General features: G+C 33.7%; 3 protein-coding genes and 2 long non-coding RNA genes across 5 annotated transcripts; 1 reads left to right on the top strand and 4 right to left on the bottom strand.

The window, feature by feature from the left end:
* The first annotated feature begins 1,749 nt into the window (after positions 1-1,749).
* On the top strand, positions 1,750-2,426 carry LOC114186208. Its single transcript, XR_003604986.1, has 2 exons — positions 1,750-1,878; positions 2,080-2,426. It is a non-coding gene; the product is annotated as an uncharacterized LOC114186208 (long non-coding RNA).
* Positions 2,427-8,596: 6,170 nt separating this feature from the next.
* On the bottom strand, positions 8,597-9,621 carry LOC114184472. Its single transcript, XM_028071781.1, has 3 exons — positions 9,547-9,621; positions 9,094-9,441; positions 8,597-8,665 (listed from the first exon to the last, which is right to left on the bottom strand). Exons 1-3 carry the CDS (start codon positions 9,619-9,621, stop codon positions 8,597-8,599), a joined length of 492 nt encoding a protein of 163 aa, XP_027927582.1.
* A 1-nt stretch (position 9,622) lies between these two features.
* Positions 9,623-11,085, bottom strand: LOC114184471. Its single transcript, XM_028071780.1, has 5 exons — positions 10,533-11,085; positions 10,200-10,453; positions 9,918-10,121; positions 9,717-9,834; positions 9,623-9,663 (listed from the first exon to the last, which is right to left on the bottom strand). The coding sequence occupies exons 1-5, from the start codon at positions 11,083-11,085 to the stop codon at positions 9,623-9,625; spliced, it is 1,170 nt and encodes a 389-aa protein (XP_027927581.1).
* A 1,526-nt stretch (positions 11,086-12,611) lies between these two features.
* Positions 12,612-15,435, bottom strand: LOC114184470. The gene is made up of 2 exons (XM_028071778.1): positions 13,427-15,435; positions 12,612-13,344 (listed from the first exon to the last, which is right to left on the bottom strand). The coding sequence occupies exons 1-2, from the start codon at positions 15,433-15,435 to the stop codon at positions 12,612-12,614; spliced, it is 2,742 nt and encodes a 913-aa protein (XP_027927579.1).
* Positions 15,436-15,628: 193 nt separating this feature from the next.
* LOC114186158 lies at positions 15,629-18,826 on the bottom strand. The gene is made up of 3 exons (XR_003604979.1): positions 17,627-18,826; positions 16,065-16,144; positions 15,629-15,961 (listed from the first exon to the last, which is right to left on the bottom strand). It is a non-coding gene; the product is annotated as an uncharacterized LOC114186158 (long non-coding RNA).
* Between the last annotated feature and the right edge of the window lie 7,299 nt (positions 18,827-26,125).

Genomic DNA, 26,125 nt, shown 5'->3' with positions numbered 1-26,125 from the left:
TTACTTTTATATAAAGGACAATATGGTAATATATCTATTACTTCTATTAAAACATTTTACATTTATCATATCAATCAAATCACTCATAAACTTTACTTCCAAATCCACTCATTATCACGTTTAAATCCCTTATAAAAAACAACATACAATTCACTCTCAAATCCATTAAAACCCAATCACTCCCTCTCTCTCAAACTCATCCACTCAAGTGAACAGAGCGTTACAAAATTTATCTCCAAATTTTACTTTAGCCTCTAAATCCACTAAAAAAAACACATATATCCATTCACTCAAAATCCTCACAAATTTATCTTCACACTCTCCTCCAAATTCATCTTCTCAAGTGAACACACCCTTAGGCTTTAGAAAGAAGAAGAGGGAAAGAAAGAAAAAAAAATAAGAGAAAGAAAGAAAACGAAAACAATTGAGGGCAAAATAAAATAAAATATATTAAATTTATAGTTTTTTTAATTATTTAATTATAAAATTATTAAAAAGTTATTTAATTTTTTATATTTACTAAGGTTTGAAATAAACCTACACTATTTCTCCAAGATTTAGAAATAAACCTCTAGCGGTTAACATGTGTTGTAAAAACCTCCCTTGCTTATATCCATTACAGGAGTTATATTATAGCCTATTCGATAAATAACCTCCATTAAATACAATTGTTTTTGTAGTGAATGTTTGTGTCTCAAGAAATAGGCAAAAACAATTGGAAATATGCCAAAAACTTAATGAAACATTATCAAATCATGCAAACTTCACATAAGAAGATGAACTAGTTAATGAGATAATAATATTTCTTAATTAACAGAGTCAATAAAACTAATAAATATTCACGGATGAAGCTAAAAGAGTTAGAATAGGGATATCTTAAAGAAAAAAAAAATTACTCAAAATCGAATTTTAATAGGCTAGAAATATTCTAGACTTGGGTACCTTCTAAATATGAGAAAATAAAGATGTGAGAAAAAATAGAAGTTCAAAAGCAAGGGAAAGAAAAAAAAAATTAAGAAATAAAGATACTCACTTTGGAAGATAAAAAGAAAAGAAAAGAAGCCTCGTAAGAAAAGTCAATTAAGATTAGCTCACTCTCCCACGAGAACACACAAAGGGGTATTTGACTCTAAAAATGTTGATTAAACTGAAAAGTTGATTTTACATTGTCCTATTATGAGTTCCTATTAAACGATCTTGAGCACAAACATCCCAACTTCATATACAAATGTCCCTCTGGTAAACAATGCTTTTAAAGATAGTTAAAAAAAAAAATTAAAAATGGTTTTACAAGTTATTTCGATTAAGGACAGTTTGATCTGTTTGTTGTTTAAAGAATTTACAGCGACCTTTGTTTCTGCAATATTGTCATAACTCCTTAAAAAAATGGTCTTAAAAAGAATATAAGGCATTGGAAAAAATTATTTATCAATATTATTTTTCTTCAAAAAATTATTTATTCACCGTAGATATATGGTCTTCGTTCCTCATAAAAACTATTGTTTTAAAGTTGTTCGTCTTTTTTAATGACGAGTGAAATAAACTAATTTATCATGTAGCGACCGAGTCAAGTATTCTAGATAAAACAATTAAGTAAGTTGTAGTTCTTCTCGTCCATCAATCTATGATTATGAATTACTTATTTTCTGCAGCACTGTATCGAAGTCTTTGAGTAAGTCTTCTCTTACCATACTTCACTGAATTCAGACTATAAATACATCACAACACTCTTCACATCAATGCAAAGGGAAAAGTGAATAATATATACTAATCATATTATCAAACACTTTCCAAACATGAAGGCCATTCTCATTGCTTTCTTACTCTTTGCTTCTCTTTTTTTCCTTTCCACTTCAACTCTCGCTCGCGAACTGTATGGTAATAATACTCACTAACTCTCTGTACTTTCCTCAATTCTCATACGCAAATTCATCATAAAATTGTTTTCCATCAACACATATACGTACGCAGGCTTGTTATACTCCACCGCATAATACGTTTGTTTGAATCGAAATAAAGAACAAAATTTTGATGAGAGATGACCACTTTCGTTAATGATGTATATACCGTATTATGCAGATGTGTCGTTCCATGTGCCAACGTCACCACCACCACCCCCAGCGGCAGCAGCACCATGCCCATTATTTTCACGTAATTGTTGACCAATATCTGATTTGGATATCCAAAGATGCAATACCCGAATGAATTAAGTATACTTTTTACTTATTGCTACTGCCATTTAACACTTGTTGTGTTAAATCAACGTCGGTAATTTCAGTTTTTTTTAGTATACCTTCTCTATGTTTTTGCTTTAGAATTTCGAGTGTTTTGTCTGAATATGGTGTGTTTTTCGATTTTGCTGTAAAATAAACATTCGGCCTCTAGGCCAATCCAATAAATATGAATATGGTTCCGTTTCCTTTTAATATTTGTTTAAATTTGTTGATATATATATATATATATATATATATATATATATATATATATATATAACCTCAATTTTTATACCGAAATCAAGATAGCGAAAATAAATATATCGAAAAGCAAGATATAAAATTGTTTTTCGAGGATTTTAATTTGATACTATTCTCAATGTTAATTAATGAACCAAATCATTAATTAATGAAAAAAAATAATACAAAATAATAAAATACATATAATAAAAGAGAACAAAATATAACTGTACTTATGTCCCATCGGTCAATCGGCCAAAGCCAATCCTCAGGCCCATCGGCCAAGGATGGAAAAAACTCGTACATAAAAGACTATCGGTCGAACGGCCTGGTAAATAAATTGTGTAGGACCATCGGTCAATCGGTTCTACAAACAAACCACAACATCGTTAAAAGAATATCGGTCGAACGACCTGGTGAACAAACAGTAGGACCATCGGTCAAACGGTTAAACAAATAAGTCAAAAGCCACGTTCAAGCCCATCGGTCCATCAGTAACACCTAAACGAGTGACTCTGATCCCTAATGGCACATCGGTCGATCGGACAAGCACGAGCAGCACCTAAACATAACAAAGGACAATCAGTAAATCAACCATCGGTTGATCAATCTCTTTAGACTTGCGTAGTCCTTTACATGCGTCCATCGGTCGATCAACCATACACGAATCGTTCACGATAAAAACAGGACATAACTAATCCAGTCAAGCGGCCATCGGTCGCACGGTCGAACAACCAGTCAATCGGGTTAATTAACGCTAAACGAGTCAGTAATCTTGATTAAAGGATCATTGGGCCGTAATTAAGGAATCCTAATCAAAGGCCCACACCGAAAATTATAAATAGGGCCCAAAGGTAGGTTGGTGAGGATCTTAAATTCGCATTTATTACAGCAGTTACACTGATATACCGATCGGTCCTTTACTGACTTAAGCATCGGAGCCCTTTAGACAGGTACCCTGATCGTCGTCCCAACCGATCGAGCTAAGGAATGGATTTTCTTGAAGTTACAGTTGCAGAGAAGAGTGGAGTAAGCTTGAAGAGGTTCTTTAGTAGGCTCTTGGTCCCTACACCCGAAACAATAACTTATATATTGAGATATATAATAAATGCATACAAAATAAGAGTCCAATATAAATCATCTTATATATTGATATATATAATGGTGGAGCTCCAAAGGTGCATGAAGAGCTCCATGGGCAGCAGAAATGGATGGTGAAAGAGGTGATAGGATTTCCTAATCTATGCTAGCCAAAGGAAGGTGGCTAGAGGTAGAGAGAGGAAATCTCTAGAAAGTGGTGACTCTCAAAGGCAATAGAGGGAGGAGTGCTCTCAACTCAAGTTGCATCTATTGCATAAAATTTTAAGAGTGTCTACAAATGAGTGAAATTTTGGCTTTTATATGAAGCCATTTACACATGAGAAAGGAGAGCCATTGGATGGAGTGGGCCTTGATCTTGGCCCTTAGATGAAGCTTGGAGAAGGAGGCTTGATCTTGGCAATTGGATAATGCCTTGGAAAAGGAGGAAGCATTCCTAACCCTTGAATGCTTTGGATCCATGAGGTGTAGGAAGAAGTGTTGACTTCCACTTAGTCCACCTTGGCTCTTTTGATAGCTCATGGACAAATCTCTTATTGGGCTTAGTCAAGCCCAATTTTATCAATTGAACTACTCATTGTTTGACTTATTATTCTAGAAAGCAAAGCCTAAACAATGGGCCAATATTATTGCTATTCTATTGCTCTTTGAGACACCTATTCAAATCTTCACATCTTCTTTGGCCCATGTGAAGAGTATGAGAAGTCCATGTGGGTTTGGGCCATCTTGAATGAAACCCAATTGGATCTTTTTGAGCATGCTCCTTGTTATTGGGCCTCTTGATGGGCTTGGGCTTGAAGGTGAATGTGGGCCATGTATTGGGCCTTGAGCATGATTTGGGCCTAGGCGTTGACCTAAGCTATAAGCCTTGTTGGGATCACATCATATAAGAAGTTCAAACAAAATAAAATAAAAATTTTCAACTTTAATACCAAAAAAATGGATAAAGAACTTTGATATCTTTGCTTGTTCTTTCACTTTCAACTTCAAAAAACAATTCAGGGTGATCCTCTACAGAGAGTTGATGAAGAGCACAAAAGTCTTTCCAGCCAAATCCTATCTTAACAAACCTAGGTCTTATTATCAATTTACACTCGACCTCGCCCCTGGGTCTATGTAAAACAACAGAAGAAAGTCCACTCTTTTCAAAATAAGTAGCAAATTCTTTCTTCAAATACTGAAAAAAGAATGTGAAGAGATATTAATTATTAGAAAGGAATGGAAATTTAAAATAATATTAAAAATTCAAACCTTACCAGGTGGCTTGCTTGACAGTAGTATGTGGATAGTTCAACAGTAAAATGGATTAAGTTCGACATAGAGAGAGGACGATGTATGGCAACATTGTTGAGGAACTTGGTCTTGATTCCTGTGTCTGTAGACCGTTTAGAGACGTGGATTACGAAAGATGAATTTCCCACGTATTTGAACACAAGCAACTTGTCAGACTGATCTCCATAGAAAGATCTTAGTTGGTTCCAGCCTTGAGTAATCATTGGAGTGTGAATATCCATGTTGTAAGTAACATGGTGAACATTACTTTGGTAATCCACAACGGTCCATTTAGCACCAAGGTCCTTCCAATAGCGTATGATGAAGACTTGGTCGACGTGTCCACAGTCCTTAAAAGATTAGCAAGTTAAGAATAAATAAATAAATAAATTTAAATAACAAAGATAAATGTTATTGAATCAAAAAAATATACCTGGTCTTTCAAAAACATAGAAATGAATCCGCCAACCATGTCTGAAGAAAGTATGGATTGTGGTGTGGGCATGGGTTCCATTGAAGCAGAATAGGTTGGTGATGAAGTAAAATTGTAAGAGAACAAAATGGTTAACAGTAGAAAAATCAGATGTCTGACTTTGAATTGGTAAACACAGGGAATATATATATAAAAGCAATAGGAGAAGTCATAGCTGTTGGAAGTATTCGTACAAACTGAACAGTCTTAAGTGGTAAAAGTAGAGGTTAATAAATACGAATTCAAAAATTATACGTTAAATAAAAAAAAATATTATGAAACGTCGTAAAAGAATAAGAAGAATTATTTAATGTAAATTTGTAATGTTTATTTTTTTTGAGGATGGTGTATATTCAATATTGGAATATAATAAAGTTTAATAATTATAACGTGTGGTAGATGATGGATCAATTTATTTAATGCGTTTGAATACTGATTGACAGGTTGATTTGGAGATTTATAAAAGTAGTATTTGAAGGGGTAAAAGGTGATTTGAAAAATGTGAAAAACTCTTTGAAAAATGTGCAAATGAAAACGAAAATTGGGTAAAAATTTGTAGATTTGGTGATAGAATGAATTATTAAAAAAAACCATTAATGAAAAAAATGATAGAGTTTAAGAAAGAAAAATAAAGAAGATGAACTATTTTTAGTGAAGAACTTTGCCAAAATATAGTGTAAGTTGGTAAAAATAAAGAGATTTGCTGATTAAATGCTTTATTAAAAAAAACCATGAACGAAAAAAAAATGAAAAAGAGATTTGAAGGTAGAAAAGTAAAGAAGATGAACGGTCTCAAAAGTGAAAAAATACAGATAAACAACAGTTAGATCTACATAAACAGAAAAAAAAAGTTAGATAAAAAGTTTATTTCAAACCTGATGTTAAATCTACGGCAGTGAACCATATTAGAAATGTAGCAAACCTAGAAAATACAATGATGCAATAAACATGTTAGATATGAAAAAATAAAAGAATAATGAGTTGTTCGCTGGAGAAAAGTAGAAATAACAACGAAATCTGGGTAATAAAACCATATGTTGTAGTGAGTCATATTAGTCCTGTTAAAAAACGCATGAAAAAGTTAGATGTGACAAAATATAAGAAGAAAATTAGATGTTCGGTTGAGAAAAATCAAAATAAAAACGACTTCTGGGTTTAAAAGTCTAAAAAAACGATTGAAAAAGATAGATCTCACAAAAGAAGAAGAAGAAATGAGTGTTTCGATTGAGAAAACTCTAAATAAAATCGACTTCTCCGTTTAAACCTGTAAAAAAAAGAATGAAGAAGTTAGATCTGACAAAATATAAGCAGAAAATGAGTTGTTGGCTTAAGAAGACTGAAAACAAAAAATATTTCTCCGTTTAACCTGTAAAAAAAGGGATGAAGAAGTTAGATCTGACAAAATATAAGCAGAAAATGAGTTGTTGGCTTAAGAAAACTCAAAACAAAATATATTTCTCCGTTTAAACCTGTAAAAAAAGGGATGAAGAAGTTAGATGTGACAAAATATAAGTAGAAAATGAGTTGTTGGCTTAAGAAAACTCAAAACAAAAAATATTTCTCCATTTAAACCTGTAAAAAAAGGGATGAAGATGTTAGATCTGACAAAATAGAAGCAGAAAATGAGTTGTTGGCTTAAGAAAACTGAAAACAGCTGAAAAGAGGAAGATGAAGAGTTGTGGTATGTGCGTGAGAAAAACAGAGAAAAGAGGAAGGTTGAGAAGAAGATGAAGAGTGTGGACTGCGAAAGAGAGGAGAAGAAAAGAGAGAGAGAGAGAGAGAAAAAGAGAGAGAAACTTTTTGAAGGTGATAATAATTGCATTTTGAATTTTTTTAAAAACGCTGAAAATTGTGGTTGATTGACATGTTAGCCATTTTACCTTTTGTAGAATGAAAATTTTGAAATGAAGTGGATCAGATATATTATTTTATAGAGAAAGTTGCCATTTGTTAGTTTAGAATTGTATATAGTATTAGATTTAAACACCGTTAGTGAAAAGGACCAAATTGACCACAATTTGACGAAAATGAGGACCTAATTGAACATAAAATGAAAATAGGACCAAATTGAATAAAATCAACAAAAATAGGGACCAAATGTATATTTAAGCCTAAAAAGAATATAAGGCATTGGAAAAAATTATTTATCGATATTATTTTTCTTCAAAAAATTATTTATTCATTTTATCCGTAGATATATGGTCTTCGTTCCTCATAAAAACTATTGTTTTAAAGTTGTTCGTCTTTTTTAATGACAAGTGAAATAAACTAATTTATCAAGTAGCAACCGAGTCAAGTATTCTAGATAAAACAATTAAATAAGTTGTAGTTCTTCTCGTCCATCAATCTATGATTATGAATTACTTATTTTCTGCAGCACTGTATCGAAGTCTTTGAGTAAGTCTTCTCTTACCATACTTCACTGAATTCAGACTATAAATACATCACAACACTCTTCACATCAATGCAAAGGGAAAAGTGAATAATATATACTAATCATATTATCAAACACTTTCCAAACATGAAGGCCATTCTCATTGCTTTCTTACTCTTTGCTTCTCTTTTCTTCCTTCCCACTTCAACTCTCGCTCGAGAACTAAAGGGTAATAATACTCTCTAACTTCTCTATACTTCCTCTATTATCATGTGCACCAAACTTACCAACATCACATTTGTAACTTACCAAACTTGCTTCTGATCACTTATTTGGGTGAATGTTTTCGGTGCAAATATATAAAAGTAATTTATTTTTCTTAAATTTGATCACTAGAAGGTGAGAAACATCACTACAACAAAAAGTATTTTAGACAACACCACAAAACTATGGCCTAAATCGTAAAAACCGTGGGCTAAAGTTTAGACAACAGTTTCTTAGCCGTAGTCTAGGTGGCCGTTGCTGTAGGCATTAGGCCACGGTTTTCAGTACGACAACATTGTTAAAACCGTGGCTTAATATCCTTATAATAGACAACACCCTTATAAATATTGTCTTTGAGTTTAAGCCACATTTATTAGAATGTGTTTTTATAGAAAAGTTCAATGTGAAAAGAGTGTACCTCTTCAAATCACAATATTATACAATTAGACACCACAATAATCAATACCTGAAACAATATTCGTACACAAAATATTCATAATTGAATGCATATTAAATGTCATTCATACATATATTTCAATGTTAGAATGCAAACTATTAAAATAACTATCTTCAAGTCATTATTAAGCATGAACCTTTCAAAGTTTTAGCTAGAAAGCTAAAATATAATATGTCTAATGTTTCTTAACTACATAACAAAGATCATTATTCTATAAGATTGTCTTCATAATCTTCATAGCCTTCATTGTCTTCATGATCTTCATTGTCTTCTAGCTACAAACAACAACAAAATATATTATCACATTTTTCCAACATATTATACATTATAACAAGTTAATTAAGTCAAATTTAACATGTAAATGTGCATTGAATCACATGTTTTCAATCATTTCTAAGTTCCAACAAATGCATGTTCATGAGTGAAGTAGAGACCTAAAATGTAACATTATACTCATCATGATTCTTCTCTTACATAATGTATCATAGATGTTAAATAACAAACATGATTTGAGAGTTTATAGTATAGTATTAATCTAATGTAACACCTAATAAGCACAAAATACCAATATTTTAGTTGCTAAGAGTCTAAAGCATCAATAAGTAGTTATTGCAACATCCTAACCATATCCTATTTAGTATTAAACTTTTGGGTATTTTACATTGATATTAATGATGGAAGTACAATTAAAAACTTTCTTTACCTGCGGATCATGGGTTGATGCAGATGAATATGGCCCTGTTGCACTACTTTTTTTACCTAAAACGCGTGCCATCATATTATTTAAGTCCTCTTCATCTAAATCTGGATTTTGTTGCCTTACCACAAAATTTACAATTGCTCGTAGATCTTGTATTTCCTTTGCCATACCACTAATTGCGTTTGCATGTTCTTTCTTGATGGCAGCAATTTCTTCATTTTTCCTAAATTGTGATGGTGTCATAGTCTTTCCGTAACAACGTACCCTCCCAGGCTTTTCTTTTCCAAACAGTGATTTAAATGTTTGTTCTGCAGAATCGCTTGAGTTTTGAATGGAACCTTGAAGCTTAATCTAATAAAACAAAAATAAAAAATCATTATGTAGATCTATACAATGAATAAAGGAGATTTATTTATATTGAGAAAAAGGAATCTATACAATGAATTGTAAACATACAATAGCATTATGTGTTTCTTCATCCAATTCTTTTCCTTTTCGACCTTCTCGACGTTGACGAGTTGTAATAAACATTTCAGCTTGAGTAACTTTTTCTCCTACCTCTTTCTTGGTACGCTACAATAAGCAAAAGGTCAATTAGCATATTTTGCATTAAATATAAAACATACGATGACATAAGTAGAAATATATTACCAATTCAGCATGAATTCTAGCAAAACTAGTTGGCCCCATGCGATGGATGTACTTTTGCTTAGCTCTATTTGCAGCATTTCTCTCGCTAATGCTCTACATTAAGATAAGAGAAAAATAACAATCAAGGTAGATTATAACACGTAGCTTTAACATAATAAGACATCAAATAAACTTACCTGGATAGTACTAATGTTCCAATATTTGAGCAATTGCTTGAAATGAGCTTCAGAAAGGAATAAAGGACGATGTTTTAGCCGATCCTTCAATGTGGAGTACTTTGAAAAGTGTTTTTTCTTGATAAAACTTTTGTAGCGTCTCCATGCATCATTTATACGAGTAAATACGGCTTTCTCTCCTTTATCACTAATATTGAACTTTTCCTACATAAAAAAACATTAAATGGATGAATTTTAAGAAATATTTATGTCGCCAAATCAATATAAGTTTAGTTTTCATACCAGAACATATGTCCATATATGAGCCTTATTATCTTTATCTTTGAGTAGAGCTTTGAAACTTGTGTAAATCAAGGGACAAAAGGTTGAATTTCTCGCTATTGTGCCAAGGAAATAACTCAAGTCAGTTACAATTTTGTCAGTCGGACCAATAGGTTCTCCATCTGCATCCAATACAACTTCTGGACGATCTTGCATTGATCTTCCGTGTATTGCTAAGCATTGAGTTGGTCCTCTTGTTCTTTTCTTCTTTGTCCCTATTTTGACATTCAACTCACAAAATTAAATATTACATATGAAAAACAAATTGTCAAATGCTAATAATAAAATATTTACCTTCTTTTTCATTCAATTCACCATCTTCATCTTGGTATGTATTTCCTTCTCCAACATATTGTTCCGCCTCCTCACTTCCATTTTGAATATTTTCGTCTTCATCATCAGTGCTTCCATTTTCTTTAAGAAATTGATCAATTGACATTGACCCCAATTTTGTTTTTGTATCCTTAGGAGCAGCACCTTGTCTTGTCATTGATTCAACATCTTCAATCACTAGTCCTTCCTTAGATCTTGAGTTATCATCTACCATCGTTCCTTTCATAGGCAATCTCCTTTTCTTAGAATTTTCCTCTTGTGACACTCCCTTTTTATTGGGTTGTTGATCAGCACTTGAAATAGTGACTTGAGTGAATGCTCTTTCAATTTGTAGTAGCTTTTCCTTTGATTTATCAGCTACATTTGCTGCCTTTTTCTTGAGTTTCCCATTCTGATTTCTCGAGCTAAGCCTCCTATCCAAATTTGCATGGTCATGCAACTTAAAAGTAGGCAAGTTTAGTTGTGTTTCAGCAGCAATTCTAGGTGCAGTAGTTCTACATTGATTGCTTGTCATCTTTCCATGTGAAATTTGCATTTTCCTTAGCAATTCTTTGCTTGATTTTACTTGAGGAAGTTCCATACTTGAAGCACTCATTTGAATGTTGCTGCCTTGAGGTTTCATCTACACTTTTAGGAAGTTAAGAGCAAAAATAAGTAAGAAAAAAAAAGCAATTAAGCATAACTAACAAGCAAGGAAATACATATAAGTGAGAAGTGATGCAGATATGAAGAATAATAAACATATAAGTGATAAAGAGATGAAGAATAGACAATATTAAGTTTTCTATTCAAGCTTATTCTAGAGTTGCAGATTTTGTGTATCCCTAAAATGTCACATAAATGAACCTAAATGTGGCTTGGAAGAAATATGAGTCTGTTAAAGTTGTACACAAAATATGGTTCTTAGAGATCTTCAACTGCAGTCTGTAGCTTCTTCAACTGCTTCCTTGACTTCAAGAATCTGTAGTAAAATTTAGCAATAAAATTTGGAAGCCAAATTTTCATTCAGAGCTTAACTTTGATACATTGTGTTAGTGTAATAAGAAATTAATTTATCACCGTTACCACTGTTATGTGTTCCTCTTTAAAGTTGACCTGCAACATAAAACAAATCAATTTAATGGCTACATATTTATGTTGATATAGACCTGCCAGAATTGTACAGTAACAAGATTTGTACAGTAGCTCAATTGATACTGTCATGAAAGAAATGGTTCCACACAGTTTCAATGGATAAATCTCTCGATGAAAACATTTAAAGGTGGTCTAGCACACGAGCCTCATAAGAGGAGAGGTTCTTCTGCAAAAAAACCAACTGCACCTGAATTAGAAACATTGAAATTTACAACTGAAAAGAAAAAGACTTGAGGGATAAAGTGACATAAACCATCTACTAACATGTGTTCTATACTTGTATTTTTTGTTCAATCATGACCTTTACAACTGTGTATCATAGTTAATCAGCATATACCTAATAATCCCTGCACTCAATCAGCATAGAAAATGAAACATTTTTGAGCCATAAAAGAGTTTAAAACAACTAATTCGTTAATTCCTGGAAACTCCTTTTGAAACAAAAAAAAGTTTTGAATGCAGAGCTATTTCTATCAATACACTTCCAATACTCGGGATTCAAAAAATAGCATATAGACCCTCTTCTCAGTACAGGACAATTATACAAAATGACATTTCACCACATTTCACCAAGATTTGTACAGTAGCTCAATTGATATTTGAGGAACTTTTGCTAAGGAAATTTTAAAAGTTATTCACCACATTTCATGATAGCAACAATAGTTTATACAACCAAACATATAACAAAATTTTAAATAGAGACGAACAGCAGAAAAACAGAGTCATTCTATCAACACCACATTATATGAGGAAATGTTTAAAAAGTTATCTTACAATTATAGGAAAAACAGAGAGACTTATTCATGTCAAACTAAAGCAGAGAGACTTATCTTACAATTCTGCATCTTGTTACATAAAAAGATCCAAACTACAAAATCCATTCTATCAACACTAGCCATCCTCCTCTTAGTCCATATAGTCAAACAAAGTCTCATCAAAATCAAGATCATCAGAATAATCTTTCTCCAAATCTTTAGAAGGTTTCTCAGCTACTGTTACAGGCATGTCTTCCCTAACCCAATTGAATTCATCATCATTATCAGAATTATTTACTTGTGAGTGATCACCCATATTAAATAAATCTCTTGGAATCATCTTCAAAACATAATGTTTACTTGTTTCAAAAGGATCTTCAACATAAAAGCATTGGTGGACTTGAGAAGGCAACACAAAGGGATCATTTTGGTAACATTTTTTGTTGAAATAAACACATGTAAGCCCATATTTGTCTGCATCACTCTCAAACCAATCACACTTAAACATCACAAACTTGAAATGCCCATAATAGTCTAACTCAATTATGTCATTGATTGCCCCATAATAAGTGACGGGTTCTATCCTAGGATTTTCATCCTTGGAACTTGCATAACTTGGTGTTAATGAAACCAAAGTTACACCAGAATTTTGAGTTTTGCGTCTAGCATCTCTCTTTGTAGTATGAAATCTGTAACCATTGATGAGGTAGCCTGATAACCTCCTTGCAACAGTATTTGGACCACGAGAGAATTCCTTAAGTTGAAGTGATACATCCTCACTCATGGCTCTATCTTTGAACCATTCACTAAACTCTTGACTTTGGGTTTTAGCTTTGATCCACTTTCTTCTTTTTGTCTTCCTATTTAAAATCTCATCATACTCTCTATAAAAACAAATAATCTTTATTAGTGATTTAAGGTATAATTCAAAAGATGAGAATGAAAAAAAATAAACTAGTATCACACCTGATGTATATGTTTATTTCATCACAGTTGAATAAGAGGTATCGATGAGCTTGATCCTTAGATGTCAAATCCAAAGAGAATAGTTTACCTTTTTTCTTACCACCCAAAGCACTACCTCTATTTGAAAAGTAATCACAAACATCTACATCACATAAATCATTACCTTCATAATTTCTTCTTTTTCTATTCAATCTTGTATCTACGTCTTTATGCATATATCTTGAGCAAAGTGTCAAAGCTTCTTCTGCCAAATACCCCTCGGCAATAGAACCCTCAGGATAAGCCTTGTTTCGAACATAACTTTTAAGTCTGCATAAATATCTCTCAATCGGATACATCCACCGAAATTGAACTGGCCCACCCAATCTTACTTCATTTGCTAGATGGATAGGCAAGTGAACCATTATGTCAAAAAAACTAGGAGGAAATATCGTCTCCATTTGACAAAGTATTTCTACAATATTGGCTTCTAAGTAATCCAAATCCTGCACTTGGATCACTTTTTGACACAAAGAGTGAAAAAAAGACCCCAAACGAATTAAAGGGCCAGCCACTACATCAAGCATTGTGCATCTTATTGGAACTTGTAACAAGTAGTGTAGCATGAAATGTGCATCATGACTCTTATAACCACTTATTTTCTTTTCACTAGCATTCACACACTTTGAAATATTTGATGCAATCCCATCTGGTAATTTGGCGGACTTTAAAATAGCACAAAAAATTAACTTTTCATGTGCATTCATTGAAAAACAAGATTTTGCAAACTGTACACGACCTCCATCAAGCTCCCAAGGATGAAGATTCTTTCTAATTCCCATGTCTTGTAAATCATAGCGTGCATTGACATGATCTTTTGTCTTGCCTTGAATGTCTAAAAGAGTCCCAATAATATTATCACATATGTTTTTCTCAATATGCATTACATCAAGATTATGACGTAATGTATTTTGTGACCAGTAGGGCAACTCAAAAAATATTGATCTTTTCTTCCATGGACCATCTTTCTTATTTTTTCTATACTTTCCAAAATCATTGTTAAAATCCTTCAAGATTTCTACAATATCAGTACCTTCTAACACAGTTGGTGCAGACCCAAGTTCTTTCTTTCCATTGAATGACTTCTTATTCAACCTCCATGGATGACTTGTTGGTAAAAACACACGATGGTTCATATAACACATCTTATGGCTGTGTCTCAAGTATGACGAATGAGTGTCATAATTGCAACATGAACATGCCAACCTTCCTTTAGTGCTCCAACCTGACAACATAGCATACCCAGGATAATCACTAATCGTCCACAAAAGAGCTGCATGCATTTGAAATTTTTGATCTCTTGAGGCATCATATGTTTCTACACCTATTTCCCATAATTGCTTTAGTTCCTCAATTAGTGGTTGCAAATAGACATCAATATCATTTCCAGGTGATTGTGGTCCAGGAATTAGTAGTGACAACATTGTGTATTCGGGTTTCATGCATAGCCATGGCGGAAAGTTATACACCACCATCATGACTGGCCATGTACTATGTGATATACTCATAGTCTTAAATGGATTGAAGCCATCACTTGCTAGACCAAGTCTTACATTGCGAGGCTCAATAGAAAAATTAGCATGACATTTATCAAAGTCTTTCCAAGCTTCACCATCAGCAGGGTGTCTCATTTTTCCATCTTTTGAGCGCTCTTCTTCATGCCACCTCATTAAATCTGCAGTGTTTGAGCACATAAACAGCCTTTGAAGTCTGGGGATCAATGGAAAGTGTCTTAAAATTTTTGCAGGCACTTTCTGCTCATTCTTTTGTTGCTCTAACTCACCATGTGCTTCACCAAATTCCTTCCATCTTGAAACTTTACACTTCTCACAAAAAGTGTCATTCTCATGCTCCTTCCAATATAGCATGCAGTCATTTGGACATGCATGAATCTTTTTATAATCAAGGCCTAAATCTTTAATCACGGCCTTTGTTTTATTAAAAGATTCAGGAATGTTTAGATTCGGCATGGCTTCTTTCAATAATTGTAAAAGGTCAGAAAATGAGGCATTGCTCCACCCATGAAGACATTTCAATAGATACATTCGGATTATGAAAGAAAGACTGGAGAAACTTTGGCATCCAGGATATAACTCTTGTTTTGCTTCATTAATCAACTTGTAGAACTTTTTTGCTTCCTCATTAGGACCAATGTTGTCCCCACTTCCTTCTACCACATTTCTAAATGTGTCATGCAATAATCCATCTATATTATCTTCCATGTCGTCATCACTTGGAGTAGGCAATGATTGTATTGACTCCCCATGGTTTACCCAAGTGTTGTATCCTTTTAGAAATCCTTTAGCTATTAAATGATCATAGACCACATTTCTTGTTGCCCAATAAAGATTTCTACACTTGGAACAAGGGCATAAGATCTCATTCCCTTGAGCTCTTCCGCTAGCGTATGCAAAATCTAAAAATAACTCTACACCATTAGCATACTCTTTACTAAATCTTGGAAGTTTAGTCCACTCTTTGTCCATCATCTTTAATCTAAAAGATGATAACATAGTATAAGTCTCTCTAAAATTAACAATTTTAAATAAAAATAGGAATAACATCTTCCATAATTTGCTAATGTAAGCTAATAACAAACCTGATATTATAGAATCCACAACAGGTGTTGTAATAGTTGAAGCACAACAACTTCAAAAATCGTACTCCTCTTTCTGATCACTAACATAATATGAACTAAATTAAAGCATTTTAAACAAATAAATTAAAAACTAATATGAAAATTAAAACAATTAAAAATCCTGATATGGTTTCCATATTAAAAAGTAATATGAAAATTAAAGTAATTAAAACAATGAAAATTAAACAAATAAACAATTAAAGCATTATATAACACATTAACACCACACACAACATTTAAACAAATAAATTAAAAACTAATATGAAAATTAAAACAATTAAAAATCTTGATATGGTTTTCATATTAAAAATTAATATGAAAATTAAAACAATTAAAAATCCTGATATGGTTTCCATATTAAAAGCTAATATAAAAATTAAAACAATTAAAATAGTAAAAATTAAACAAATAAACAATTAAAGCATTATATAACACATTAACACCACACACAACATTTAAACAAATAAATTAAAAACTAATATGAAAATTAAAACAATTATAAATCATGATATGGTTTCCATATTAAAAATTAATATGAAAATTAAAACAATTAAAAATCCTGATATGGTTTCCATATTAAAAGCTAATATAAAAATTAAAACAATTAAAACAATAAAAATTAAACAAATAAACAATTAAAGCATTATATAACACATTAACACCACACACAACATTTAAACAAATAAATTAAAAACTAATATGAAAATTAAAACAATTAAAAATCCATTTCAACGAAATACACCATTGATTAGCAAAAATTAATAGTCTTACGCTCACTGCTCCTAATTCTTACCAAAGCCTCTAGCTTCAATCCCAAGGTAAAACTAAGTACATCTTTTCTAAAATTTTCTTTCAACTCAATGAAATTACCAATCTACCCAGAAGTTCTTAATTCATAAATAATGCTTCAACAAAGTTTCCACAAACAGCAAACAGCAGTGAAAATATCACCGAAAAGAAAAGTGACATTTCAATCATGCAATGCCATAGCATAGCCCGACCTTAGAGAAACAGTTCTCAATTTATTTTTTATGTTTTTTTCTTCACTTTTACTTTTAAGTGTGATATTTCTGAAAATAACTTTTAAAAATATAAAATTACACTGTGAAACAATTTTGGCTTTAAGAACTAATATTTTTTATGTCAATACCATTAGAATAAATGCAAACATCCATGCATATAACAAATGCAGGTTCAGCATTACCACCTCATTCTGTGTTACCCCATATGGAATTTGTCTGGATGATGCTGCTTCTGCCTGCAACTTAACTGTTATCAATTTGGTACTTGAATGCATTCTCAGATATAATTCGTAAATTATTTTAGCTAAGAAACACAAATTTTGAATTATCCGTATCTCAATTTCAGAAAATGCCACTCAAAGGAGTAAAGTGATATATAGTGAAGTGATAGTTACACTACTAGATTTTTCAAAGATTAAGGTGTGTTTAATAGTCATGTAGGCAACATTATTATATACTGAGGCTGTGTAGAGTTAAGTAAAGCTTCTGACCTAATCTTACCCAAATGATGCAAAGAAGTTTCTTACTTCCCTTGAAAGCTATATATGATTGTTGTAGGGAACATTGAACCAGCAAAGTCTGAAAAATCACCAATAAAAACTTTAGCAGCTTTCTCTTATAACTGTGCCCTCCACACCACTTGGTAAAACTCGCCTCAGAACAACACAAAGGTCATAATATAATACAGTAGCACAAGTTGTTGATACGAATTATTTATTGTGTTTGTTTGAACCAAAAATAGATACTATGCATAAGCAAAAATACGACATCAACATTATTAGTATGTTTCTTATTCTTATTTTGGTTGAGTGAAGGTGCAAAAGGTAGCCTTACCAAACAAATATTCTTAACCAGAGTCAATTAAGCATGACTAAAATAAGATTACATATAAAACTCATTCTGTTCTTCTTTGGAATATTTAATTTAACCAAGCAGACAAATTTGTCTTCATGTTGCTTGGATTGGATATAAAGCATAAAAAATGTCTCACAGCAAAGCGTTATATGATGGGGGCCCTGCAAAGGAAAATAGTTTACCAAACAATTGTAACAATTTGACAAAGCAACACAATGGTTATTTTTCAATTGCATCGGTTATAATAACAATTTCTGCACACAGAGGTTTTAGCACCATTTACAATTTATATTCTGAAAAATTTAGATGTAATCACAGGTTCTGAAGAAACTACTCTGTATCTTTAGAGAAGTATGATTACAACTTTACTTCTATTTTACTTATAAACTAATTACTACAATATGATTACAAATTTAATTTATATTATATATACAGAAGCTCTTTTTCTTACACCTCCTATCTCTGGCACTCTAAGTTTTTCATGAACAATAGTTTGGTCATTCCGCAGTAAGAACTATGATAGATATACTAAGAACAAAAACAATAAACCTCATCTCAGAAGCAAAATTAATTAAACCAAATTCAAAGAAATTAAAAAAATCAGGGACTAAACACTAAATTGCAGAGGTAAGAGAAAAACCTTGATTGAACCGATCAATTGTGAAGAGATTAGAAACAATGTAGATGCAGAAGAGATAAACCCTAGAATGTGAGATGTCAAAATTACAAAAGGGGAGAACAATGAGTGTTAGAGAGAAACCATAAAGAACGACGAGCAATAAACGGAAATGAAGAGGGAAGAAACAATGGCTTAGCTACCAGAGAAATGAAAATCGCAACAGTGAATGGGAGAGGAAGCCGCGACACAGTTGGACTCGAGAGGAAGCCGCGACGCAATTGGACTCGACAGGAAGTGGCGATGGTTGATCTGGAGAGGCAACGTAGTTGAACTGGCAACAGTCAACGGAGGAGATGGAGTGGTGTGCAACCGTGAATGAGAGAGACAATATGTGAACGTGCAACAGGGAGAGACATTTTTCGATCTAACGTAAGGGAGGGAAATGAAGAAAAACTCTTAAAAGTGGTTTTCACTTTCTTTCGGACCATATCTCTTTTTAGCCCACGTGTTTTCAAGACAACATTAAAATAAATGTGGGTCTTGATTTGCTTTATGTCACATTTACAAAATTGTTGTATTTAATATATTTAAACAACATTTATAGGACTGTACTACATTTTAGTGTGGTCTAAAATGAAAAATGACGTAGTGCATGTTTTGGTATAGTTGAAGCAAGCAAACTGAGACATTTTTTTTAATGTAATTACCTATATACACTTTTATGCTGCAGAAGAGACGTTTCAGACCGGAGACCCTAATAATACTGCTGTTAAGTGTTCTCCTGGTGAGGGTTATAGAAATTGCAGTCCATCATCAACACCACCGGCACCACCAACATTATCAGCACCACCATGCTCTGACTATACACGTAATTGTTGATCAATATCTAATGAATGAATTAAGTATACTTTTACTTGTTGCGTTGCCATTTAACACTTGCTGTGTTAAACCATGAAGCTACCATCTCTCTGTCTTGTGTTGTGTGTTTATCGAGTTTGTTGTAAAATAAAAGTTTGGCCTGAGTCAATCCAATAAATAAGAATATGGTTGCGTATACTTTTAACTTTTGCTTAAATTTGTTGTTGTGTATATCTCTTCCTTTAACATCTGTTTGTTTACCAAAAGAAGTTAACAAAAATGTTAGGTCTATAGAGCGGGTTTTACTGGGGAGATACAACACCAATGAGACTTGAGCCCAACCACATAAGGCATTGACACCAGTCTCAACCCAAAACCTTAAGGCAATGATTTTATGGGTCTATAGTGCTACACTTTCTTATTTCTAGCCAATGTGGAACTTAGACTCACACTTGAATTCCTAAGAATCTCTCCCTCAAGGGTGAGTCCCTTCAACCACATTGGTACACTCCCCCTCTAGCGGAAGCATTCCCAACCACGAGTACTCCTTTTCTACCTTTTCTGTACCATCGTTCTTTTAAACGGGACACACTTACGTGAAACCCTTGCTAGGAAGACTTTCGATACAAGAATCATACTACACTCGTCTGAGCCAGTTTTAACCATCGGTTCTGATACCACTGTTGAGAAATCATGCACTAAAAATAATTTTTCCTTCAAGCAGAAGCACACCTACAAATACGAGTAGAAAAATATAAATAAAAGCACGCAGAAATTTAACGTAGTTTGACACCTCAAGGCCTACATCCACAAATACTCAACGAAAGCATTATCACTCAAGTGCAACTTTTTGGGAAAAAATTACAAACCTTCTAACAATTTTTATGGACCAAAACTGCAAACCCTTCATAATGCAATTTTTTGGCAAAAATTGCAAACCTTCCAATGACACACAACTCCCCAAGCCCCCTCATACACCCAAAAGACCTATGGAGTTGTGGTGACAACTCCAAAACCAACTCTTTACTTTTATAGTGTTTTTCTGCTACTCTCTTCTTCATATTACTCGATGTGGGACTTTGGTGAAAACCCACTTGAGAACCAACATATCCTCCCTTCACCAAAAGTGTCACATGTTATGAAACAAACATTTGACATACCACCAACAGATATGCTTGAACCACTCTAGCTACCAGTGATCCAACATATCTTCTTGAACCATTATTGTCACTGGTGATCTACACAGACTCAGTGATGATGACAAATAGAGGTCGTACCCCACCAAATTAAAACAGTTAAATGCAGTATGCGAAAGTTGAATCAAGTCGTCTCCCAACGACCAATATTTTGGTCCAAAACTTCAATTTCCAGATGAACACAACAATATAACACAGGGGGGCTTTTAGCATATTCAATTTCAACACAAAATTAAATTCGCAATGCAGAGAAATTTAACAATTATATGAAAATGCAATGATTCCTCGATTCAATTGAAAGTCCATCAATCACAGATTACCAAATTAATTGTTCTATTCGAATTTGCTCTCATGAACCCTAAGTAATCAACTAAGCAAAAATTACCATGGATTCATTGTCATTAAGCACAATAGATTTCAGGCAGTTAACACCCACAGGTTGAAGCAAACTGTGACAGAACCCATAAACATTAAGCATGAATACGAGCCCTTTAATGTGCACACACGAATTTGAGATTAAGCATGCATCAAAACTATTTTTATCATCAAAACGTAACCCGGAATCAATGCAATTCCGAATACAACCCAAAAACGATCAACAATAAAATAAAATTTGTTCAAAATATAAATATATAAAAAATTATATTCTAACTATCAATAAAATATTAACTATGGATTATAATAAAATTACAATTGATTGTAAATTCATATATAATATATTGTATAAGATATAATCGATTACAATATAATATAACTAATTATATTGATAATTATATATATATATATATATATATGTTACAATAAAATAAATAAAAACTACTAGATTAATAATAAACAAATATATTTGATTCTCTATTTTTATTATATTTTTCTTTAATATGGAGTGATAAAGTGACTTAGTGGTTAGATGGAAAGTATATGAGGGAAAGATCATGAGGTTTGATTTCTCTGATTAGTAATTTGGAGAAATAAAATTAGTTTGGTAAGTTTAAAAGGAAGGATGAGTGATATCGCTGTCGTTAGGCGATCAAATTACCACTACTTTAGCAACTTCAGTATTGCCAGTTTGTAGTGAAGAAAATAGTTAGGGTTAAGATAACCCTGAGTCGTCTCACAACGAATACGGAATTGATCTCAAATATTTGATTCTCAAAAATGCAATTTAAAACTAGCAACTATAAAAATAGGGGGGTTTTGATATGCAAAGAAAATGACACGGAAGATTGTAAACACAGTAATAGTAAATAGGTCAATTCCACTGCTTTTTCTAAATAAGATTCTTCATTGGTTATCTAGAGATTATTGTTAAATTAATCATTGTTGTTGATTTACAAATAAATCAATGTAAAGACTCAATTCATTTGTTGGCATCCTCACTTTTAATCAAAGTACAGTCTCAATTAAAAGTGAGAATTATTAGATTGTCCATAGTAAATTCAATCAAAGTACAGTCTCAATTAATTTTACTATGCCTAATCATGTCTATTCCTTTGTTTCTTTACCAAATAGAAAACTTAATTAATCAAAGTAAAGTCTTGACTAATTTTAGTTAAAGTAATTACCTCTAATCAAATTAAAGTCTCAATTATTGGCAAAAACTTATTTAATCAAATGAAAGTTTCTAAACAAAATCAAAGTAAAGTCTCAATTTAATTTAAAAACCTTTTAACTCATATGATTAGCATGCATGTAGATTTAAAATCATTATTTTCTATTCGATTAAGAAGCAAAGGACATAGATAAACAAAAACCACAACAATAATCAAAATAACAAAACATATAAATTCATCTAACCTCAGAATCCATTTAAGAAATTACAGTGGAATCAACCCTTAAAAGCTTAGCCCTCCATGGCTTTGATGGAATACATGATAATATGATGAAGGAAAGAAAATAAAAGAAGAGAATGAGAGATGTGGTGGAGACGGTATCTGCCAAAACCAGAGAGTTCTAAGTGTCTAAGCTGTGAGTTCTAAAATTGTTAGTCGTCAAATTGTGTCCCGTTTCTGCTCCCTTAAGTCTCTTTATATAGGCTTCAACTGGACTTTGGGCTTTATTTGTCAGTTGCTAAAATCTTTTATTTTTATTTAATTAATTAGCAACTTAATTCCTGTCCAATTTCCAATTCTGCCCTTCTCATTTAACCATATTTGCAGTTTTGACCAGAGTTGACTGCTGACTTTGACCAGTTGACCAGAGTTGACCAGTTGACCAGTTTGACTGTCCTATCAGACGCTGACACGTGGCGCAGAGTACACTTTCCAGAATTAGGGTTTCTGCCCCTTCCTCCTTCCTCCCTGGCTGCGCGGCTGACGGCGGCTGCTCCGGCTTCTTCTCCGGCGAGGTGGCGCGACGCGGAGGTGCTGCTGCAGTGGTGAAGATAGTGCGCGATGCTCTGTGACGGCCGCGAATGGAGGAAGATGGTGGTGGCGCGGCGAGGAGATGTGTGTGCTGCAACTGTGGCGTGCGAAGGCCGTAGATCTGGTGCGGAGAAGGTGGCGGCGCTTTGCGGTGGTTCGTCCGGTGGGCGCGGTGGTTGCAGGTGCAGTGGCGGCACTGGTTCGCGCGAAGATGGTGCTGCAGAACAGGTGGTGACTGCGCGATCTGGTGGCGCGAGTGAAGAAGATGATCGCGATGGTGGAGGAACTGGTGCAGGCGAAGGAGCTCCATGGTTGTGCGCTGCAGAATCGTGGTGGTCGCGAAGCAAACCTCGCGGAGGCGTGAAGATGGTGTTGTCATGGTGAGCGCGACGGAGAAGATGATGGAGAGAAAATGGAGGTGCTGCGTCGCGGTGTTCTGGTTCGCGGAGGTGTGGCGAGCGGAGGTGTGGCAGTTTCCATGGCTGATGCGTGAGTGAAGTGGCTGTGTGCTCACGGTGAAGGTTCGCGCGGAGCTGCGATGGTGGTCGGAAAAGGTTGGCGGCGGCGGCTGTGTGGAGGGTGGAAGGAAAGGAGAAAATTAGAGTTAGGGTTTTGGGAGATGAAGATGATGACGTGGCAGAATCTGATTGGTTAACTTGGTGAGGGTAGGATTATGACACGTGGCTTGTTCTGGTTGGCTAATTTTAAGAGGTGGGGATTGCCACATGGCGTGATCTGGTTGAGTGGAATTTAAGTGGTAGGAGGGGTGCAACTTAGTGAAAACTGGGGGTGCAGAACAGGTTTTTGTGGTCCACTTGAGGAAGGAGTGTGCCAATAAAATCTGGGGGTGCATTTAGCTCCTGATTTATTCTTTTTCAGAATTTCTTGATTTTGGACTTATTTTGTAACTTTGAATATTTCAAAATCACATTATTAATTGACCAAAAATAAATTCCAGCTGCATTAACAAACGTTAGAATATCCAATAATATTTTATGCAACTAAAATCAATTTTTACGCCACTTTTACCAAACTTACTCAATAAATCCAATAATCACAAATCCTAATTAAATCAATCTTTAAGCACAGAAAATTCAATTAAATCCCCAAATTTAAATATTAAATGAGGGCAAAAATTTGAACTCATCACACACCCACACTTATCCTTTTGCACTCCTGGGCAAAATTGAACAATTTCAAAACTTTTTTTTTCTGAGGTCTTTTATTCCATATTTTCAGTGGATTAAAGAAATGAATACCAATGGAAACAGATCAATCTTCTAGAAATCATGTTGTCATGCACAAACAAATGGATGAAATTGTGTTTTTCACACATGAGTTAATCTTTTGAGTTTACAAGATAATCAAATATGAAAGAGAAACACTCAAGTTAAATATATATTTTCTCACCAAGATTCGCTCAAGTGTTTTGGCTTGTGTTTTCACTCAAAATACCCATGCAAGTAAACACTCTCAATGCTTAGCAAGACTCTAATATTCACAGCTTTCGGAAAACATGCATTCAAAAATCATGAGGACTTTCCACAGGTTATAATGAGGCCAAGGCAAAGGTAGGAAAAACTTTAGGATTTGTGTGTTTTTGAAATAGTAAGGAAGAAAGAGTTATGGAGCACAGTTTCAAAAACAATCTTTAAAAACAAGAAATGCCTCAGTCATATCAAATCATGCATGTTCACCTAAGATGCAAAACAACATAATCAAGCTAAACATTTAAGTATCAACAAGACATGAGCAAATCACACAAGAAAAATAGGAATGACACATGGTAGTTCATCCTTACAATAAAGCTCAAAACTCACAAGGTCAAAAACTCTTTCACAAAAGATTTATTCCAGAAACTCTCAAATCAACTCAATCAGTAAATCACAGAATCAATCCATTCATAGCACATGACTCTTATTTTCCCAGAATTATGACCGTTCCAATTAGTAAATCAAATCTAAAAATCCAATGTCAATATGTTTTATTGAAAACAGAAACCCTTTTTTTTTAATAAAAACAAACAGAAAACAAAATTAGAAAAGGAAAAAAACAAAACAAATAGAAAACAAAAACAGAAAAGGGGGAAAATCTCCCCACACCCTCACACTTTATCCATGCATTGTCCTCAATGTATTCAATATGTATAAAATGCAAAGAAAAAGTATGAAGTGTACTTACCTCCTCAAGGTGGAAGGTATGAGGGAGAAGTCAAGTTCATTCCATCCATCGTCTTGTTTAGCATATCTTGATTTTCATTGAATATCCGAAGACGATGCCCATTAACTTTGAAAGTTCTTGCTGAAGATTCTTCCTTGATCTCCACTGCTCCATAAGGGAAGACTTCTGTAACAATGTATGGTCCTTCCCAAGTAGAACGCAACTTACCACTCATGTGACCAAGCTTGGATTTGTATAGTAACACCTTCTGGCCTACCTTGAAATCCTTTCTAGCCACAAGCTTTTGGTCATGGAACTTCTTGGTTTTCTCTTTGTAGAACTTTGAATTTTCATAGGCTGCTAGCCTAATCTCCTCTAGTTCTTGCAACTGAAGTTTTTGCTCATTTCCTGCTTCTTCCAAATCCAAGTTGCATGCTTTCACGACCCAATAGGCCCGATGTTCAATCTCCACAGGTAGATGACAAGCCTTTCCAAAAACCACCCTGAAAGGTGACATACCTATAGGTGTTTTGTAGGCTGTCCTGTGTGCCCAAAGTGCTTCATCCAATCTTGTGGCCCAATCCTTTCGACTAGGCTTCACTACTTTCTCTAGTATCTTTTTAATCTCTCTGTTAGAGATCTCTGCTTGTCCATTGGTTTGGGGGTGATATGGTGTAGCAATGCGATGTGTCACCCCATACTTCTTCAACATGTTCTCAAGTAGCCTATTACAGAAATGAGTCCCCTGGTCACTGATGATGGCTCGTGGTATCCTAAATCTGCAGAAAATATTAGACCTGACAAAACTCATAACAACTCGAGAATCATTAGTCCTTGTAGCTATGGCTTCCACCCATTTGGAGACATAGTCTACAACAAGCAAAATATAAGAAAACCCAAAAGAAGGAGGAAAAGGACCCATAAAATCAATACCCCAAATATCAAATACCTC

The sequence above is a fragment of the Vigna unguiculata genome, chromosome 5 (assembly GCF_004118075.2).
Source record: "Vigna unguiculata cultivar IT97K-499-35 chromosome 5, ASM411807v1, whole genome shotgun sequence".
In the NCBI taxonomy this organism is placed as follows: Eukaryota; Viridiplantae; Streptophyta; class Magnoliopsida; order Fabales; family Fabaceae; genus Vigna; species Vigna unguiculata.
Note: the sequence above shows the minus strand (reverse complement) of the source record. Positions and strands in the feature narration are given on the sequence as shown.

What these genes read in the sequence shown, in the direction of transcription:
- LOC114184472 (XM_028071781.1), bottom strand. Translation starts at nt 9,621, where the DNA reads ATGTTTATTACAACTCGTCAACGTCGAGAAGGTCGAAAAGGAAAAGAA. An exon ending in AAGAAACACATAATGCTATT is followed by an intron (nt 9,442 to 9,546) that starts GTATGTTTACAA and finishes TTGTTTTATTAG; the next exon opens with ATTAAGCTTCAAGGTTCCAT. An exon ending in CATCAACCCATGATCCGCAG is followed by an intron (nt 8,666 to 9,093) that starts GTAAAGAAAGTT and finishes TGTTGTTTGTAG; the next exon opens with CTAGAAGACAATGAAGATCA.
- LOC114184471 (XM_028071780.1), bottom strand. Translation starts at nt 11,085, where the DNA reads ATGACAAGCAATCAATGTAGAACTACTGCACCTAGAATTGCTGCTGAA. An exon ending in ATATATGGACATATGTTCTG is followed by an intron (nt 10,122 to 10,199) that starts GTATGAAAACTA and finishes TTTTTTATGTAG; the next exon opens with GAAAAGTTCAATATTAGTGA. An exon ending in ATATTTCTACTTATGTCATC is followed by an intron (nt 9,664 to 9,716) that starts GTATGTTTTATA and finishes TGCTTATTGTAG; the next exon opens with CGTACCAAGAAAGAGGTAGG.
- LOC114184470 (XM_028071778.1), bottom strand. Translation starts at nt 15,435, where the DNA reads ATGCCGAATCTAAACATTCCTGAATCTTTTAATAAAACAAAGGCCGTG. An exon ending in GAAATAAACATATACATCAG is followed by an intron (nt 13,345 to 13,426) that starts GTGTGATACTAG and finishes TTGTTTTTATAG; the next exon opens with AGAGTATGATGAGATTTTAA.